This window comes from Hypomesus nipponensis, chromosome 9 (genome assembly GCF_054491055.1).
Source record: "Hypomesus nipponensis isolate SF chromosome 9, ASM5449105v1, whole genome shotgun sequence".
NCBI classification, from domain to species: Eukaryota; Metazoa; Chordata; class Actinopteri; order Osmeriformes; family Osmeridae; genus Hypomesus; species Hypomesus nipponensis.
In genome coordinates this window covers 26,141,570-26,160,000 of record NC_140369.1, presented here as the reverse complement: position 1 = coordinate 26,160,000, position 18,431 = coordinate 26,141,570, and the positions used below count along the sequence as shown (strand labels likewise).

General features: G+C 44.2%; 1 protein-coding gene across 1 annotated transcript; it reads right to left on the bottom strand.

The window, feature by feature from the left end:
• Positions 1-14,931: 14,931 nt before the first annotated feature.
• LOC146274020 (protein NLRC3-like) lies at positions 14,932-17,010 on the bottom strand. The gene is made up of 2 exons (XM_084704037.1): positions 15,221-17,010; positions 14,932-15,133 (listed from the first exon to the last, which is right to left on the bottom strand). The coding sequence occupies exons 1-2, from the start codon at positions 16,978-16,980 to the stop codon at positions 14,932-14,934; spliced, it is 1,962 nt and encodes a 653-aa protein (XP_084560163.1). The 5' UTR covers positions 16,981-17,010.
• Between the last annotated feature and the right edge of the window lie 1,421 nt (positions 17,011-18,431).

The following is an 18,431-nucleotide window of genomic DNA, read 5'->3' as shown; positions in this document are numbered from 1 at the left end:
CTCCCCTCCCTCCCTCCCTCCCTCCCTCCCTCCCCCCCTCCTGCTCTGAGAAGTCAGCCCCTCCCTCCTGCTCTGAGAAGTCAGCCCTCCCCTCCCTCCCTCCCCTCCCTCCCTCCCTCATGCTCTGAGAAGTCAGCCCTCCCCTCCCTCTCTCCCTCCTGCTCTGAGAAGTCAGCCCTCCCCTCCCCTCCCTCCCTCCCTCCCTCCCTCCCTCCCTCCCTCCCTCCCTCCTGCTCTGAGAAGTCAGCCCTCCCCTCCCTCCCTCCTCCCACTATTTAGTTCATCACATTCAGTGGGACTGAGATCAAAGACAGGATTGTTATTTGTCAACAATTATAACCAAGTCCCCCTCCCTCCCTCCCTCCTGCTCTGAGAAGTCAGCCCTCCCCTCCCTCCCTCCCTCCCTCCCTCCCTCCCTCCCTCCCTCCCTCCCTCCCTCCCTCCCTCCCTCCCTCCCTCCCTCCCTCCCTCCCTCCCTCCCTCCCTCCCTCCCTCCCTCCCTCCCTCCCTCCCTCCTGCTCTGAGAAGTCAGCCCTCCCCTCCCCTCCCATCCCATCCCCTCCCCTCCCTCCCTCCCTCCCTCCCTCCCTCCCTCCCTCCCTCCCTCCCTCCCTCCCTCCCTCCCTCCCTCCCTCCCTCCCTCCCCTTTAATGACTGTAAAGAGCGGGGCTGCTTAAATTGCTCGCTAGCACAACATTTTGATAATTCCGCTTCATGATGACTGCCGACCGACGAGGTTTTGTATTTTGCCAGCAGCACAGATCATGAGAGGGGTTCCCGATAACAGTGTCATTGCACTTTACTGCACTGACTATCAAAGGGGCGCTCACACAGTTTGTTGTTGCATTTTATAGATAACCAGTCGTTGTCTTGGGGCCCCAAGCCGGCTCGGCGCCCCAAGCAACTGCTTGTTTTGCTTGCCTTGTCGCGACGGGTCTGTGCGTGTGTCGTAATTTCTTCCCGGTACGGCGTACCGGCCAGTACCGGCTTACTTTCACCCCTGCTTCAAACCGAAACTAGGACCTAGGTTTGAGCTGAGCTACATTTGACAATGTCTGGTTTTAGTGACCTCTCTTTCTGGAGCTAAAAACCCAGTTTCCCTCATCTCAGGGTTTAACAACTCAGTTTTCCCTAAACCCGCTTTCTGGGAATACAATTATGATTGTGGCTACAATCATAGTTGAACCATATTGTAGATTGTAGAGTAAACATGCAGTTTTTAATTGTATCATTATGAAATGCAAGGCCTATTAACGTAGTTTGATATATGTTCAGTGTTAAGCAACATTACATAAAGAGGTGCATGTCCTTACTTGAGTTTCTCCAGTCTGCAGTGTGGATCCTCCAGTCCAGCAGAGAGCAGCTTCAATCCTTTTTCTCCTGGATGATTGTAGCTCAGGTCCAGTTCCCTCAGGTGGAAGGGGTTGGACCTCAGAGCTGAGGCCAGAGAAGCACAGCCTTCCTCTGTGACCAGACAGCCTGACAGCCTGTAGAAAGAGGATCAATATAGTGACAGAATCCATCTGGGCCTCCAGAGTGAGTCAGCACAGAGGGGTTCATTTGGCAGGTGCTGTCATAGCTGCACAACGTGCAGGGAGAGTGTGTACTGGCAACATCAAGCACGCTTTACGGCGTTCTATACATTATCCCGCTTATTACATGGCTACTTGACAAAAACAAATAACTTAACACAGTGTGTCTTTTTACAATGTATTTGTTACCATTCGTGGGCTTGTGTTGATCAGCAGAGAAATAGTTCGCCAAAGACGTTGAACTTCATAGACGTTTTACATTATTTAGGCTTCAAATCAGCTGACGTTGCTAAGCAACGGAGTACGCTGGGGTTGAGAAGTTACCGGACTACTTGCGGAGTGCTACGAAAGACGTGAATCCGAGGCAAAAAGGCCACTTCCCTTGACAGCGGTCAAATATGCATAGCAACGGTCAAATATGAAAAAAAATGTTAACTGTTGAACGTTGGGAAGCCCCATTCAAGTGAATGGAACATTCTACAGCGTTAAGAACAGCCGTGTGATAAGGTTATCTAATGACCTAACATCATTAAATAAATACTGTTAAGCATTCTTCTTCGGAATTTCAACGTAAGAAATGAAACATATATGATGTCATTTCTTTGTAATCATCCCAAATAATGTTAAGTGTATGGGTATTTTTCCAAGTAGGCCAATCGATACGTGCGATGCATTGAGTGGGCTGCGCGCCGTTTACTGAGTGTACCGGTCTGACAGTAACTCCCGGGCCACTTTTTTTTCCCCGAGTCCGCCCCTGCTCGCGTCCCCATACCCTGCCTCAGTCAACTAAAATGTAGCTAATTTTACATATAAAACGGTGAAATATCAGCCTACCTGGCAAACTTCACTGAGTTGGACTCCAACTGAAGAATATCCTACCTCAGTCGCTCTTTATTAGCTAGCCTCAAATGTCCTGGTTTATACACCGCAAATATCCTGTAGTTATCCTGAGGTAAACTTCTTCTAAATTATTGTCAAAAACCTGTGAACTTCTTTTGTTCTGGACTGGCAGGTCATTTTTTGTTGACTTAAACTTTCAGATGTTATACTTTTTCTTATCTTTGAATTTTCTGAGCAGATATAGCCTACATCGCAGGCTCCGACGGTGTTCTTTCTAGAAACACGGCTAACTGATCAGAGAGAGATCACATGACTTAGCATGACAAGAAACGTCATGCCATTGGACAATATGATCATATTAAAATAACAGCAAGTTCTTCTGAAAAATGTAAGGGGAATTAAATGGAAGTGAAATTAACCAAATGTATGCCAATAAATGTATGTATTTTAAAATAACAGAATGCTTATCAGTATTTCTTTAATTCTGTTTGGTCATTAGATAATCATATTCTGCTCCAAAAGAGCAACATAACTACCTGTTGGCTCTGCCTTCCATCCTGAGAGAAGAGGAACTGCTATATTCGGATGCTGTTCATGGATAACGGTTAATCATTTAACCCCATCATGCCTGTCTTTCTGTATTTAAACATTTTATATTCTTGCTAAATATATTTACAAGTGAAAAGCACACAGGGCGCCAGTGGCGGACATGCCAGTTCTGGTGTTCTAGAGCAAATGCCAATGGAGCTCCACGGTGCTGGGCAGTGAGCACAGGGCACACTGCAGGACGTTGTGCCCTGAGGCCACCCTCATGAAGTCTGTTTCTGATTGTTTGGGCAGAGACATTCACACCAGTGGCTTGCTGGAGGTCATTCTGTAGGGCTCGGGCAGTGCTCAACCCAGGGCCGGCCCACGCTTTTATTGGGCCATAAGCAGAATTGATTTGGGGGCCCCTCCGAATTTGTATAATTACTATTAACATAATATATATCATTTTTTAATTAAGCTGTAGTTTCATGTGCTCTTGGGGGCCCTCTGGTGGCCATGGGGGCCCTAAGCAGCCGCTTAGTTCGCTTATGCCTTGGGCCGGCTCTGGCTCGACCTGTTCCTCCTTGCACAAAGCAGCAGTTATCGATCCAGTAACTGCCTGTCTCCTGGAATCTCCTCTATGTTCTGGAGATTGTGCTGGGAGACACATCAAATCTCCTTGCAACGGCACGTGTGAATGTGCCATCTTAGGGTTGCCTCCCGTCCCTTAAAATACGGAATCGTCCGGTATTTGAGAATGAAATAGCGCGTCCCGTTTTGAATCAATACAAATTGCTGATTGGGTAATACTCGCTGCCATCGTTGGTTTGATCGGTTTGTTTCAGGATCACGGCTAATCAGAGTCAGAGGAGGGCGGGTCTCTTGGCGGAGAGTCGATTTGAAAGAATGGCAGAGGCAGCTCCAGATACCCCCCCACGTAATAAGAAGTACACTTATAAAAGGAAGTTGGCTTGACACGCTCCAATACTGCACACTACTACTTCTGGTCCACTGCTGTTATCGTGTTCATGATGTTCATGAAAGATTTAAATTTAAATTTTACATTTACATTTATTCATTTAGCAGACGCTTTTATCCAAAGCGACTTCCAAGAGAGAGCTTTACAAAGTGCATAGGTCACTGATAATAACAACAAGATAGCCCCAAAGCATTGCGGGTAGCCAAAACAAGAAGCACACATTGTGAACAACCAAAAAGTAAGTGCGAAAGGGAAAAACCATAAGAACATGTAGTTAAGCAAGTTACAATTAAACAACATGAATCTCTAAGTGCAAGTGTACCTTTAGAAAAGCAAGCAACAGTAAAAATAAAAATAAGCTTAACTAAAATAGAATACAACAGTTTAAATCAGCTACCACTAACCAACAAGAGCAACAGTCTCTAAGCAAGAGTCATTGTGATCCTTGAGGAAACTAGCGTTGGGTTCAGCAAACCATTCCTAAGTACCGTTGTACTCCCGGAACAAGTGCGTCTTGAGCCTTTTCTTGAAGGTGGAGAGACAGTCTGTGTCTCTGATGGAGTTGGGGAGGTGATTCCACCACTGGGGGGCCAGGCAGGAGAAGAGCTTGTGTTGGGAGTGGGCGGTCTTGAGCGGTGGGACCACCAGGCGGTTGTCTGAAGAAGACCGTAGGTGGCGGGTGGGGGTGTAAGGCTGCAGGAGAGACTTGATGTAGCGGGTGCAGTCCCGTTCACTGCTCGGAAGGTCAGTACCAGGGTCTTGAATCTGATGCGGGCCGTGATGGGTAGCCAGTGGAGAGAGATGAGGAGTGGGGTAACGTGGGAGCGTCTGGGTAGGTTGTAGACCAGGCGGGCCGCTGCGTTCTGAATCTCCTGCAGAGGGTGGGTTGCGCATGCTGGGAGACCGGCGAGCAGCGAGTTGCAGTAGTCCAACTTGGAGAGGACAAGTGCTTGGACAAGCAGCTGGGTGGAGTGCTCAGACAGGTATCTCCTGATCTTCCGGATGTTGTAGAGGGTGAATCTACACGACCGGGAGACCGCAGCAATGTGGGCCGTGAGGGAGAGCTCGTCATCCATGATAACCCCAAGGTTCCTGGCAGAGGATGAGGGGGTCACCGTCGCAGATCCCAGGGTGATTGAGAGGTCGTGGGAGATGGAGGGTTTGGCCGGGATGATGAGAAGTTCGGTTTTGGCGAGGTTCAGCTGGAGGTGGTGCTCGGTCATCCAGGCAGAGATGTCTGCGAGGCAGGCCTCAATCCTAGCTGAGATCCCCGGATCGGTTGGGGGAAACGACAGGTACAGCTACTAGTAAACCGAACAGCTGTTTGGCCCTAGCCCACGCTAAATAAAAGAAAGGCAGGCCACAAAACAATAGTGACCGTCTCTTGTGAAACCCAGACGTAACAGAAAGAACAGGCGCTAACCTGGTCTTAACTTTGAATGCTCCATCCCCAACCCCCTCAGAATCAGAAGGGATTTTATTTGCCATGAATGTTTGCACAGACAAGGATAAATTGCATAAATTAAACATATAGGAATCTTGAAACTTAAATATGTGGACTAACTATACAAAAGGAGCAAAGTCGAGCTAATACTAAGGGGATTTAAAATAAAAAATAAGTACCCATAATTTACAATCTAACCTAACCTTCGCCAACCACCAGAATTCCTGGCATCCGAACATTCCGGGCATTCCTGTTAATGGCAGACAGCAGGTTGATTGGCATGTCGGACCCCGCGAACACTGCTGGTAAACAACCAACTAACAGCCTAACATTTAACACACGTCTTTCTGTATGGGTCGCTACACTATGTTTGTACTTAAACAGCTAAGATTCCTTGATGAGATGCCTTATCAATCTATTAACGTTATAAAAGATGAACACTGCAGTCAGATAGCTACCCTGTTTGCTATTGTATAATGCCTGTTTGTAGTGTATTTCAGAGTAGGCCATGATCTAGTAACTTAAAGGCTGGTAGTTGATTGAAGATAATAATGGGGATATGTTTAAGATTGAGATTGGACTCAAATGTGGATAATTGGATGTCTAGGCCTATATGTTATTTTTGCTTAGGGTTCACTTCAAACGTTAAAAGAAGGGATGAGATAGCAGACTTCTTTAAAAAGCTGAGCAAACAGGATCAGGTGGAAATAGACCCCAGTCCTTGCACCACCCCAAGACCTCAGAGCAGCTCCCTCCCCGAGGCTACAGGCACCAGGTCAGAGCATACTAGGCAGTCAGTCACTGAGTTTAGCTTGTGTTTGTAGGCCACACATGTAAGCCTACACAAAGGTTTTTTTTTCCAATTAAGCCTCACTTTAAAATGTTGGTTCTTGTTTTGATGGCTGTGGCATTTTTTATTAGTATACACTAATAGTTATGTTTTAATGTAAAAGATTAATAAAAGGATCTAACCTCTAACCTGGTTAGACCCAGATTATATATTCATGAAAACAGAGTGACCACAGTCTCTCCAGTTTGTGAGTACAGTACAGTGTGTGTAAGAAATAAATGAATTGCTTTGGATAAACAGGCCACACTGAAGAACTCAGGCTTAAGTGAATTTTAATTTCTATTTCTCATCAGCAATCATATGAATAATTGACACTGCTTAGATGCCAGGCTAAGGTTACACACACATTTTCAGTCTTGGTCTGTGGACCCCCTGAAGTAGCCCTGGCCACCCCTTGGCCACCCCATATATAAAAGTCTGGTTCCGCCACTGCAATCAGGGAGGCTGGCACTGTCTAGGTGTTTAGGGTTACATCAAGAGCACTGAGTTGGAACTGATTATCTGGGTTCAACATCCATTTGCACATTTTATTTTCATTTCTTCTGGATGCATGATTATGCTTTGCTTATGATCTGCACCTCTCTTCCTCACCAACCACCTCTGGAGAAGTGGAACTCTCACTGAATAGCTCCTCCCAGGCTTTCTTAAATGTTTTAACTGAGGTTTCCTGAGAGTTTCACCTTGTCTTCTGTTAAATACCGTTTGGGCTTATGTATGTAAAATGAATGTGTTTTCATAGTGGTTAAACTGTAAGATCCTTTGTTTATTGTTGGAATGTTCTGAGACTAGTTAGGTCAAGAGAGGGGATGAAGGATTTAGAGGTATGTCTGTTTGACCAGTGAAGACTGACCACTGTGGGACAGTGAACCCTGGAGGATGGGTGTATGATATTAAATGGCCTGCTATCTAAGATTGTTGATACAATGGAGATTCGTTTGACCAGGGGGGTCATCTGGAGACATGAAGTCTGGGTGAGTTTTGGGTCATTTTGATGTTTTATGACACCCTGACTTGTTGCAGGAGAACCTCATCACCTGGGGGAAGGAGCTCTGGGACATCAGGTTCTGAGGCTGTTGTTTCAGCTGTCACTGAATTGGGTTAGAAACATTTGACAGACGTGTCCTGATTGTTGTATAGAAATGAACAGATGTTAGATACCATATAAAACTGTATATATACTATACAGGAATGTGTTCCGGTTCACCTGCAGTATGGCTGCACTGATGAGAGCTATGCTATTATTACCTAGAATTTTCTTTGTCTTGTTAGTGTCAAAGTTGTTTTGTCGATTTTGTATTTTGCATTCAGTACGACCAGCAAACACTTCTGGATGTTAAACTGTCACTTAGCAAGGATTATTTTATAACCTTTAATTCCACTTTCCGAAGTTCGAGCTTGGAATGCAGTGGGCTTCTGTTGTTCCGATTACCTGTGAGACGGAGGAAGAAGAAACCAGGCCAACGTGCTGGAGTCCTCGTCCAAACTCGGAAACGGAGCTTCTGACCTACTTTTCCAACCTTCCTACTCGCTAACGTTCAGGTTAACTTTCTTTGGGCCATGGATGTAGCGGTACTAGCATCTCACTGCTCTCCTGTCCTTGAGCTATTAACTGTAAAATCAGACCCTTCTATCTACCTCGGGATTTACTCAGAGTGCAGTCTATATACCCCCCCCCCCCCCCCCCCCCCAGGCAGATAAGGCCACTGCTTTGGATGAACTGTATGGGATTATCAATGGTCTGGAGAATGTGCACCATAAGGCAGCCTTCATTGTTGTTGGTGATTTCAACAGAGCCAACATGAAGAAGGTCCTGCCCAAATACTATCAGCACATTGATTTCTTCACACCTGGAGACCAGACCCTCGACTATTGTTATACAGCATTCAAGGGCAGTTACAAACCCCTCCCCCGCCCTGCTTTTGGGAAGGCTGATCACACCTCCATTCTTCTCCTCCCAGCATATAGACGAAAGCTAAAACAGGTCAGACCGGTTGCGAGGTCAGTTCACCTATGGAGTGATGAGAGTGTGACGACCCTCCAGGACTGTTTCGACACCACTGACTGGCTGATGTTTAGGGAGGCAGCAGATGGAGACATTAAACGGATAAACGGATGCTGTTTCCAGCTACATTCAACACTGCATTGATGACGTTGTCCCCAAGAAGGATGTCCGGTCTTTCCCCAATCTCAGATCAATCTCCTCTTCTTTAAAGGATTGAACAATGCAGTAGTCAGAGAACTGCGTAAAGCAAAGACAGCCTATTTTATGCAACTGAGGAATTTGAAGGAAACGGCACATCCCTATGGAAGCACCTCAACAGTCTTACTTAACTCAAGCCTAGTCAACAAAAAACAAGAACAGATTTGGAAGTGAAGTTATCAGCACGAACAATTCAGCTATTACAAAATAATTCAGAAACTTCTTTATTAAGTCAGTGGAGGACCTTGCTGATAATTTTGAACCAGCAACCCTATCACATACCACAAAGTCAGAGCCATCAAAGCTTCTCCAAATTAAGGAGGTCAGTCAGGAAAAAGTACATAAAATCATTCATAAACTAAAGTCTAAGGCAAAGGATGTGTTTGGGTTGGACATTGCCTTTATCAGAACTCACTGTTCTTCCCTGGTTAAACCTGTAACCCACCTGGTCAACCTTTCCATCAGAGTGGGCAGATTAATAGTAAAGCATCTCGAAAGCAACAAACTTATCAACTCTAAAGAGTTTGGATCTAGACCAGGGTACTCTACAGAAATGGCTAACTGCTACCTTACCGAGAACATCAAGAGTAAGTTGGACGAGGGTAATGTTGTCGGAGCTGTGTTTATGGACCTAAAAAAGGCCTTTGACACAGTGAACCACAATATACTCTTGAATAAATTCACCACCTTCAACTTCTCTGAACATGCTATTGGCTGGTTTGCATCATATCTGGAGCATAGAGAGCAACGTGTTAAAATAAACACTCAACGCCACTACAATCCACAATGGGTGTCCCACAGGGCTCCATCTTGGGGCCTCTGCTCTTTAGTTTATATATAAAGGATTTACCAACATGCTGTCAGTCAGCCAATTGTCAAATGTACGCTGACGACACAGTAATTTATGCATCAGCCAGGACACCAAGTGCAGCAGCAGAGACCCTGACCAAGGAAATGGAGGGTATATCCCAGTGGCTCAAAGATAACCATCTGATGCTCAACGTCAAAAAGTCTGTATCTATGTGCTTCTCTATGTAACCGGGTAGCGCTAGGACCCTGGAACTTCTAGCTAACTCACAGCTGGCACTCATTCCTTAATTTACATTTAGTCATTTAGCAGACGCTCTTATCCAGAGCAACTTACAGTAAGTACAGGGACATTTCCCCCGAGGAAAGTAGGGTGAAGTGCCTTGCAAATGACACAACGTCATTTGGCACGGCCGGGAATCGATCTGGCAACCTTCAGATTACTAGCCCGATTCCCTAACCGCTCAGCCATCTGACTCCCTGTTTAAGTTTAAGTACTGGTAGGTATTGGAGGCAATTATTGCTGTGTGGGTAACCTAGTGCTTTAGGCATCGGCACCAAAGATTCAGGTAGGCTGGCAACGCATTACATTGGTTTCACTGGTATTAGCCATATGTTGACTGTAACTGACTAACTATTGTTGTACCAATCAGTGAAACTTTTCCTTAGTGGGATATTGACTGTGGACATCCGAGTGCGGGTTCCAAACGTATCAGTGGGTTTAGTGCCAACCTCACTGTTTTTCCCAGATTTTTGTTTATCTTTTGTTTTCAAGTTGTTTGATTTGAGGAGTGGTTTGTTGTGTTTACCTTGTGTGCTGTGGTTTGCCGTGAACTATTTTTTATAACGTACCATTACATACCATTTGATTTTACTACTGTGTATAAAATACACCTTTGTATACTTTTGATACCACAGCCTCTGTACAGTTCATTTGATTGGACAGAACACAAGTCTGAGATATAGTATTTCCAACTAAGGGTCTCTCACCCCATCTGTGAGAGTGAACCTCCCCGCCACATCTATAAGAGGGAAAGCCAAGTGTACAATAAAAATAGACCAAGGGGCAATAAAGGAAGTTGAGACATTTTTAGGTATCATTTTGGATTCAATAAACACATAAACAAACTCTGTAAGACTGTCCGGACAAACCTGAACTGTTTCAGAATGATAAGGCATCACATACCTGTCAAGGCAGCTTTACAGATTCTTCATGCCATGATACTCTCATTTATCCTACTGTGTTACTGTATGTGGCCAAGCCTCCCAGACAACAGTCAAACCATCACATCATTACACAAACAGGCACTGACAATAATGGATCAGAAACCACCACTGTGGCACCACTGTTTGATTGTACAGAAATACAAGCTTTTTAATTTTGATAGCTTTATGAGGTTCTCTTTTCTTAAACTGACTTTAAATAATCTAGCTCCAGCCATACTGTCCTTTAGTGACAAAACCCAAAACAAGGAGAGTGGCCACTAGGGGAGCAGTGGGCAACTGCAGAGCAGAGGGGCGCAAAACCACTTTCAGACAGTCATGTTTTTCAGTGATAGGGAACCATTTTTTGAATAATTTACCAACTGAAATAAAAACACAAACCAAACTGTAAACATTTAATAGAAAGGTGAAACACTTGAAAGAAAACCAAACATGTAGCCACTGAGTCAGGTCCTTAAATACAGGAGCACACACTCTGCTGTCCCTGTTGTAATGTATTGTGTTGTTACGTCCCTGTTATATATACTAATATATTGCATCTGCTGCATGATTGTGTAACTCACACTATGTAGTAAATTATATTTCGATTCACTTTTTAGAAAGGCCTGACCAGGGACTGGGGATGCAAATTAGCCTATTGGCTAAAAACCTTTTACACAGCACATCTACAACATATTGTTATTGATGTATGTAATAATGTGCGGTGCATTGTCCCTGACAAATAAACTAATACATTAAATACAAATCAGAAGCCCTGGGTTGATGCCGGGGTCCGGGCCAACCTGAGAGCCCGGTCTGTCTCCTTTAACTCTGGGGACCCTGATCAGTACAGGAAGGCTAGATACGACCTTCTGAAGGCCATCAAAGCAGCAAAAAGGACTTACAGGACTAAGGTGGAGTCCAGCTACCATGGCTCTGACCCCAGGTGCATGTGGAGTGGACTTAAAGCCATTACAGACTACAAAGGGAGAGGCTCCAGTGAGACCCAGTCCTCTGTCCTACTGCCAGACGAGCTGAGAACCTTCTACGCTCGCTTTTAGAGGGACAGTGACCCCCCTGCAGTGGAGTTACCTGAGGGCCAAGCCAGTGGTGTGCCTACAGTAACTGTAGCTGAGGCATTGCTCCAAAAAGCTCAACCCTCGCAAGGCACCTGGCCCAGACGGCATATCAGGTGCTGTGCTGACCAGCTGGCAGGGGTCTACAGTGACATCTTCTGTGGTAGAAATTTTGGTCATATGCATAGATGTATGTGTATGAAATCTATAAGCTTCTATGTTCATTGGTAAGAGACAGGAAGGGAAGATAAATAAGTTGAGTTCAAAGGAATGTGAGGTGCTGATGGCTCTGTGGGCAGCTTGCCCTGGGGGATGGGTGAAGCATCTTATATGGCCTTCTGTCCTCTGGTCAGAGGTAAGGGGCTGTTGAGGCTCTGAACTTTGGCTAGAGAAGGATTGTGTCCTGTTTCATTGTTTGTGTTAATTAAAAGTATTGTTTGAAGATGACCACACCAAGGATGGTTGACCATTTGGCTGGCCAACCCCTGTGGCTTTATTATCTACTGCTCTGGAGAGAGCTGTGACATCAAAGAACTTTGGGACACTTGGTATGTAGATGTATTGTTTCAAGCTGTCACTAAGTTGAGTGAGCCAATCACAGAGTTCGCTACATTGATTGATTGACCTTATAGAATGCCATTTGATCTAAAGTTTATATAAGGCAGTGCATGTGTGATAGTTCTCTATCACTCTTACGGACAATCTGTGTGGATGGCACCTCTTTCGTTAATGACTGATCAGCAAAGCTTTGTTTAATCATATGTAATTTTATAGTCTAAATAAATTAAATTGAAACCGCCATCTTCGACTATTCATATCTACACAGTCCAGCTTGAATTTTCTACCACACATATCAGGTGCTGCGCGGACCAGCTGGCAGGGGTCTTCAGTGACATCTTCCACCTCTCCCTCAGCCTGTCTGTACTCCCCACCTGCTTCAAGAGGACCACCATTATCCCTGTGCCCAAGAACACCAAGGTCACCTGCATGAACGACTATCACCCGATAGCACTGACCTCTGTCATCAGGAAGTGCTTCGAGCAGCTAGTCAAATCATTCATCTGCTCCTCGCTGCCTCCCACAATGTACATTGAGTGCATATGTTTTAAGATGTGTTAGCAATAGCTTGCATAATGGTTTTAGAGCTTTTTACCTTTTTGTTATGATTTTTTTTTTCTCCAGATGTATATTTTAGATAAAATGAGTTATGACTGCTTGCTGGTAAAAAGTTTGAGTTAAAATGCTTTCAGTGTGACAGTTTGGAACTGTTTTACATAGGATGTGGTAAAAACTACTTGCATAGAGAAAACCAGATCTCTGGATCTTGAGAGACAGCTACTTTGACAGGGACTGGTGTTTAAGCGAAACAGGATTTTGAAAATTCACATGTTCAGGCTCACTCTCTCTCATAGGTGCGGTGTCGTGTCCTAAATAACGGGGGGGAATAAGGGCGAGCAAACCTCTTGATCGTTATTATAAGAAAAATACGAATATTCGTCCGAGTGGGAACAAAGGAATAAGGGATAAATACATTATAATGTTGTCATAAAATACTAAAACATTAAAGCTGCTATTAAAAAAAAACCTTGATGTTATAAAGCCCAGTGACGTTGAGACATCGTGGTTTGGTTTGGTGTCGATTCCCTCAGAGGGAGCCGCTAGCAAACCCAAAACTAAACGTGTGATCTCCGTGCATGAACCTGGGGAACCGTGAGACCCCGAGCGTGACTGGATCACACAGGCCAGACAGTACAGTTGAGGGTTGGTCCAAAAGCTGATCATCGGCGCACACACTGTGAGCCCAGTGCATCGCTCAACACTATTTAGTACATGTAGTTTTTTTTAGCTTATCATAGATGTAATCTATGTTCTAAGTACTTATATGTTTGTTATGTCAGATTGCTTTGTGTTGTCTTGTCCCAAGCATTTCAGTGCCCAGTCTGACCTTGTGTTGTTCTGTGTACCTGACAATAAAAGACTTAAACTTCGTCATCACTCTGCCGAGCAACTTCTATGTCCGGTATGACTGGTCACTGAGCGCTCTGTTTGGTAAAGTACTGTACAGAATAAAGAATTTGTATTAATCCGGCATCTTGACTATTCACGCACACAGTGTCTTCAAAACTTCCTCGACACTTCCTTGAGAGATTAGGTTGGTTTAGGGCAGTTCTATGGGTGTGTGTGAAGCCCTCTGCGACATTGCTTGTAGAAAGGGCTATACAAATAACATTGGACTTGAACACAATGACACGGTAGTCAGTAACCAATGTTAAACATTAACCTGCCTGAGAAGCTGATTTCACTGGGCTGGATTGTACCTGTGGAATATTCCAGAAAACTATCTTGTCTTTTGTATACTGAGACATAATGTGGTCATCCTGAGGTATTTCTATTATGTAATTTGTTATTATGTTATTGGATGTAAAACGTCACGCTTCAAATGCAACCAATAATTTAACTCCTTTCTAATTTGAAATTACCCATCACCCCTCCTTGCACCCCAAAAGGGAATGAGGAGGATAGGTGAAACAGTGGCTGTCTGAAGATGTTGGCCAAATCAGCTATAATTACATGTGGTTACCTGAACCACAAAGACTTTACAGTAACGTCCAAAAGAAAACACACCATGTGTAATTATGAGACGCTCACTGATGAGGCTGGGACTAGGCCTAGGTCACCTAGGCGTAAGTGACACGAGCAAAACTAGAGATTTAGCAAGTATTAGATATGTAACATGCTGTATGTTTCAGGGCGTTAGTTTCAGTTGCTTGCCAGATTTAGTTTGTGAGAACTAGCCAGGCCACCTAAAGCTATGTAGCTAATGATGAATATAAAGTTATGTTGCCTCAACGTTAACTCATGTCAGCTGCATATCTCTCCCGACTTATTAAAGCTAAGTTAAACACTGTGGTACCGCGCTCCTTCACTTGAGTGAGAGATAGATTTGAAAGCAGAGACCGAGTACTAATGCGCCTTTAAGAAAATACAAATTATAAAATAATATTTAAAAAGCTGCATTGCCTGGTCAAGCACACCGCACTACTTTAAGAGTGCTAATTACGGTTACAGATCAAATCTAACTTTGTACCTAGTCAAACCCTACTGCTTGTGTGTTTTGAGTGTTCTGGTCTTGACCCGGTATCACCCTGCCTTGGTCTTGGACTTGACTCGGTATCGCCCAGTCTTGGTCTTAGTCTTGACCCGGTCTCAACCCCTCAAAGTCTTGGTCTTTTCTCGGTCTCGATACACCTTGGTCTGGGTTTAGGTGGTCTTGACTACAACACTGTCCCCTGGTCCTGACCTCCTGCCTGGCCTGACTCTGAACCTGCCTACTGCCCTGTACCTGAATGACTCTGCCTTGTCGATTACAACCCTTGACTGTCAGACTACTCATTGGCCGGCCCCCTTGTATCTTTGATAGACCACAAACTTACGACCAGTGTGTGATTCAGTGCGTGGTGTGAGATTGTAACTATACTTGTGTCATGTTGAACATGAATACAGACCTCAGTGTCTCCAGCTTGCAGAGTGGATTCCCCAGTCCAGCAGAGAGCAGCTTCATGCCTGAATCCCCCAGGTTGTTGTTACTCAAGTCCAGCTCTGTCAGATCTGAGGAGGGGAGAGCTGAGGCCAGCGCTTCACAGCACCGTTCTGAGAGGTTACAGTCATTCAGCCTACATGACATAAGGAGAATGTAAGACATCATCAGAGTCATGTTTATCATAAAATCATGAAATATAATATCTAACCCGTATACATACAGAGCAGTTTTGGAGTCTTTGACCACTGGCAGCAGCCTCAGAAGACCTTCCTCTGATCTGAAGTATTTCTTCAGGTCAAACACGTCCATCTTCTCTTCTGAAGTCAGCAACACAAAGACCAGAGCTGACCACTGTGTAGATGAGAGGTTCTCACTGGAGAGACTTCCTGAGCTCAGGTAGTTTTGGATCTCCTCCACCAGAGAATGGTCATTCAGTTCATTCAGACAGTGGAACAGATTCATGCATCTCTCTGCAGAGGGATCCTCTCTAATCTTATCCTTGATGTACTCTACTGTTTCCTCATGTCTCTCTGTCTTGTTACTTTTCTGAGTTAGTAGGCCACGTAAGTCAGTCTGATTGGACTCTATTGAGAGGCCCAGGAGGAAGCGGAGGAAAAGGTCCAGGTGTCCATTCTTACTCTGCAAGGCCTTGTCCACAGCACTCTTGTAGAATCGGACTTCTGGTTTCTCTCTGAAAAGAGCCAACAGTTTGTTGGACCAGGAAACTGATGGAGTCTCAGACATCAGATTCTTATTGTTGTTGATAAATGAGAGAAACACAAACACGGCAGCCAGAAACTCCTGAAAGCTCAGATGGACAAAGCAGAACACCTTCTCCTGGAAGGCTTTACCATCCTGTCTGAAGATCTGTGTGAACACTCCTGAGTGCACTGAGGCATCACAGACATCAATACCACACTCTGTCAGGTCTTTCTCATAGAAAATCAGGTTGCCTTTCTCCAGCTGGTGGAAGGCCAGTTTTCCCAGTAACTGAATACTCTGAATGCTCTCTTCATCCCAGTGTGGATCTGTCTCAGTTTTCCCAGCATACTTCACCTTCTTCTGTTTGGTCTGTAACACCAGGAAGGTTGTGTACATCTCAGTCAGGGTCTTGGGCATCTTCTCTTTCTCCTCTGTTCTCAGCATGTGTTCAAGGACTGTAACAGTAATCCAAGAGAAGACTGGTATGTGGCACATGATGTAGAGGATCCTTGATGTCTTGATGTGTGAGATGATTCTCCTGGCCAGGATCTCATCACTGCATCTCTTCATGATGTACTCATCCTTCTGTGGGTCATTGAACCCTCGTACCTCTGTCACCAGGTCAACACACTCAGAAGGGATCTGATCAGCTGCTGCAGGTCGAGTGGTGATCCAGAGGAGAGCAGAAGGAAGCAGATCTTTCATGATCAGGTTTGTCAGCAGCACATCTATGGTCTTTGGCTCTGTGACATTATCACAGCTCTCGTACTTCTCGAAGTTGAGGGGCATCTGGAACTCATCAAGACCATCCAAGATAAACAGAACTTTCAATTCTGTCTTGTTTTCTTGTTTCTTGGTGAAAATGGCAGTAAGAAATTCTTTCTCCATTTCTTTGAAGCATTTTTTTATTACACCCATCAAGGTGTGCTTCTCTTTCTTCAACAAATTCAGCTGTCGAAAAGGCAGTGGGAAAATGAAATCAATGTCTTGGTTTTGATTGTCGTTTGCCCAGTCCAGAGCAAACTTCTGTGAACATATTGTTTTGCCAATGCCAGCGATTCCCTTTGTCAGAACTCTTCTGATACGTTTGTTTGGTTTAGATGGGTGTTTAAATATGTTGTTGCATGTAATTGGTTTCTCTGACCCTCTAATCTTCCTGTATTCTCCCTCAATCTGTCGTACTTCATGTTGGTCATTGACCTCTCCACCTCCAGCCTCTGTGATGTAGAGCTCTGTGTAGATACTGTCCAGGGAGATCTTCTCACCATGCTGTTTCATCCCATCAACTATTTCTTCATACTTAGATTTGAGAAGTCTTTGAAGTTTGAGTTTGTTGTCTTTGATGTTTTCTGCATATTTATCTAAAGAAAAAACATCCACATGTAAACTCAAACATTTAAACATTTGTAATTCATTCATATCATTGAAATACAATTAACATATCACAATTTGAAAATGAATGAGCAGCTTAATATTATAGCCTCTATATTACAAGATTTAAATTAATTGGGGAAAAGTTCATTCATTGTATGGTGTCTTTATGATTGATGATGATTGTAATTATTGCTAATGTAATGCACTTTATTCTATCCATCATTCAGTTCTCTACCTTCTAAATTACTGTCGTAGTGTAGCACATTTGTATTTATATTTTTATATCAATATATTGGGGGGGACATTTTGACCAGATTTGAATATTAAGGGGAATGTGTCCCCCCCAATATATATTATGATTATGGCCTTGGTTTGCAGCATTATCACTGCATTGTTGTTTTTATTCATATTTTGCAAAACATGCAATTTACAAAACACTTACTCAGCAACTCAGAAAGATCATGTTGGTTCATCTCCCTCAGGATCCCCACAGTGATCTTTAGAGCTCCTTTGAGTCCATATGTCTCCACCATCTTATCCACTGTGTCCAGTTCATCAGCGTTCTCCAACTTGTTCTTTGGGATGGGATCAAACCCATCTGGAACTTCATTCTGCAGGAACCATTTAAACTTCTTCAGCTCCTTTTCCCCGAGCTGCTCCAGAGTTTTCAACAGCTGCTTTTTATTACTTGTGGCCATTGTGGATCCCTGGAGAGAGTGGATTGTGTGTTGCTTAGTAAGATAAAGTTCAAACATTTCTTAAAAACTCGACTTTAAGTGACAGAAGATGTTTCTACATTTGCATTTAGTGGCAAGTAGGGTGAATTGCCTTGCCCAAGGACACAATGTCATTTGGTACAGCCGGAAATTGAACCAACAACCTTTTGATTACTAGCTCGTTTCCCTAACCGCTCAGCCACCTGACTCACTTTCTAAATTAGTATGTTAAAAACCTCTGCCATCACACAAGTATTGTTGTTTTATTTCAGACTCATTTTGTTTCACACCTCACAACATTTTATTGTTTGTAGTTTTGTGTGTTGGCTGACATTAAACTTAGTAACAGTGATAACTAAATTACATCTTCTGTGTTGCCAACCTCCATGTTCTGTGTAAATTACGTAATGTAGGGAGTCAGGTGGCTGAGCGGTTAGGGAATTAGGCTAGTAGGCAGAAGGTTGCTGGTTCGATTCCCAGCTGTACAAAATGACGTTGTGTCCTTGGGCAAGGCACTTAACCCTACCCCACCTGTAGTTGCACCAGCAGGTATGGATCCCGTGATGACAAAGTACTGGGTACCGGGTTAGTTTGGTATTTGAAATAGTAACTTTGCTTTGGGTATATTAGTAAAGGTAT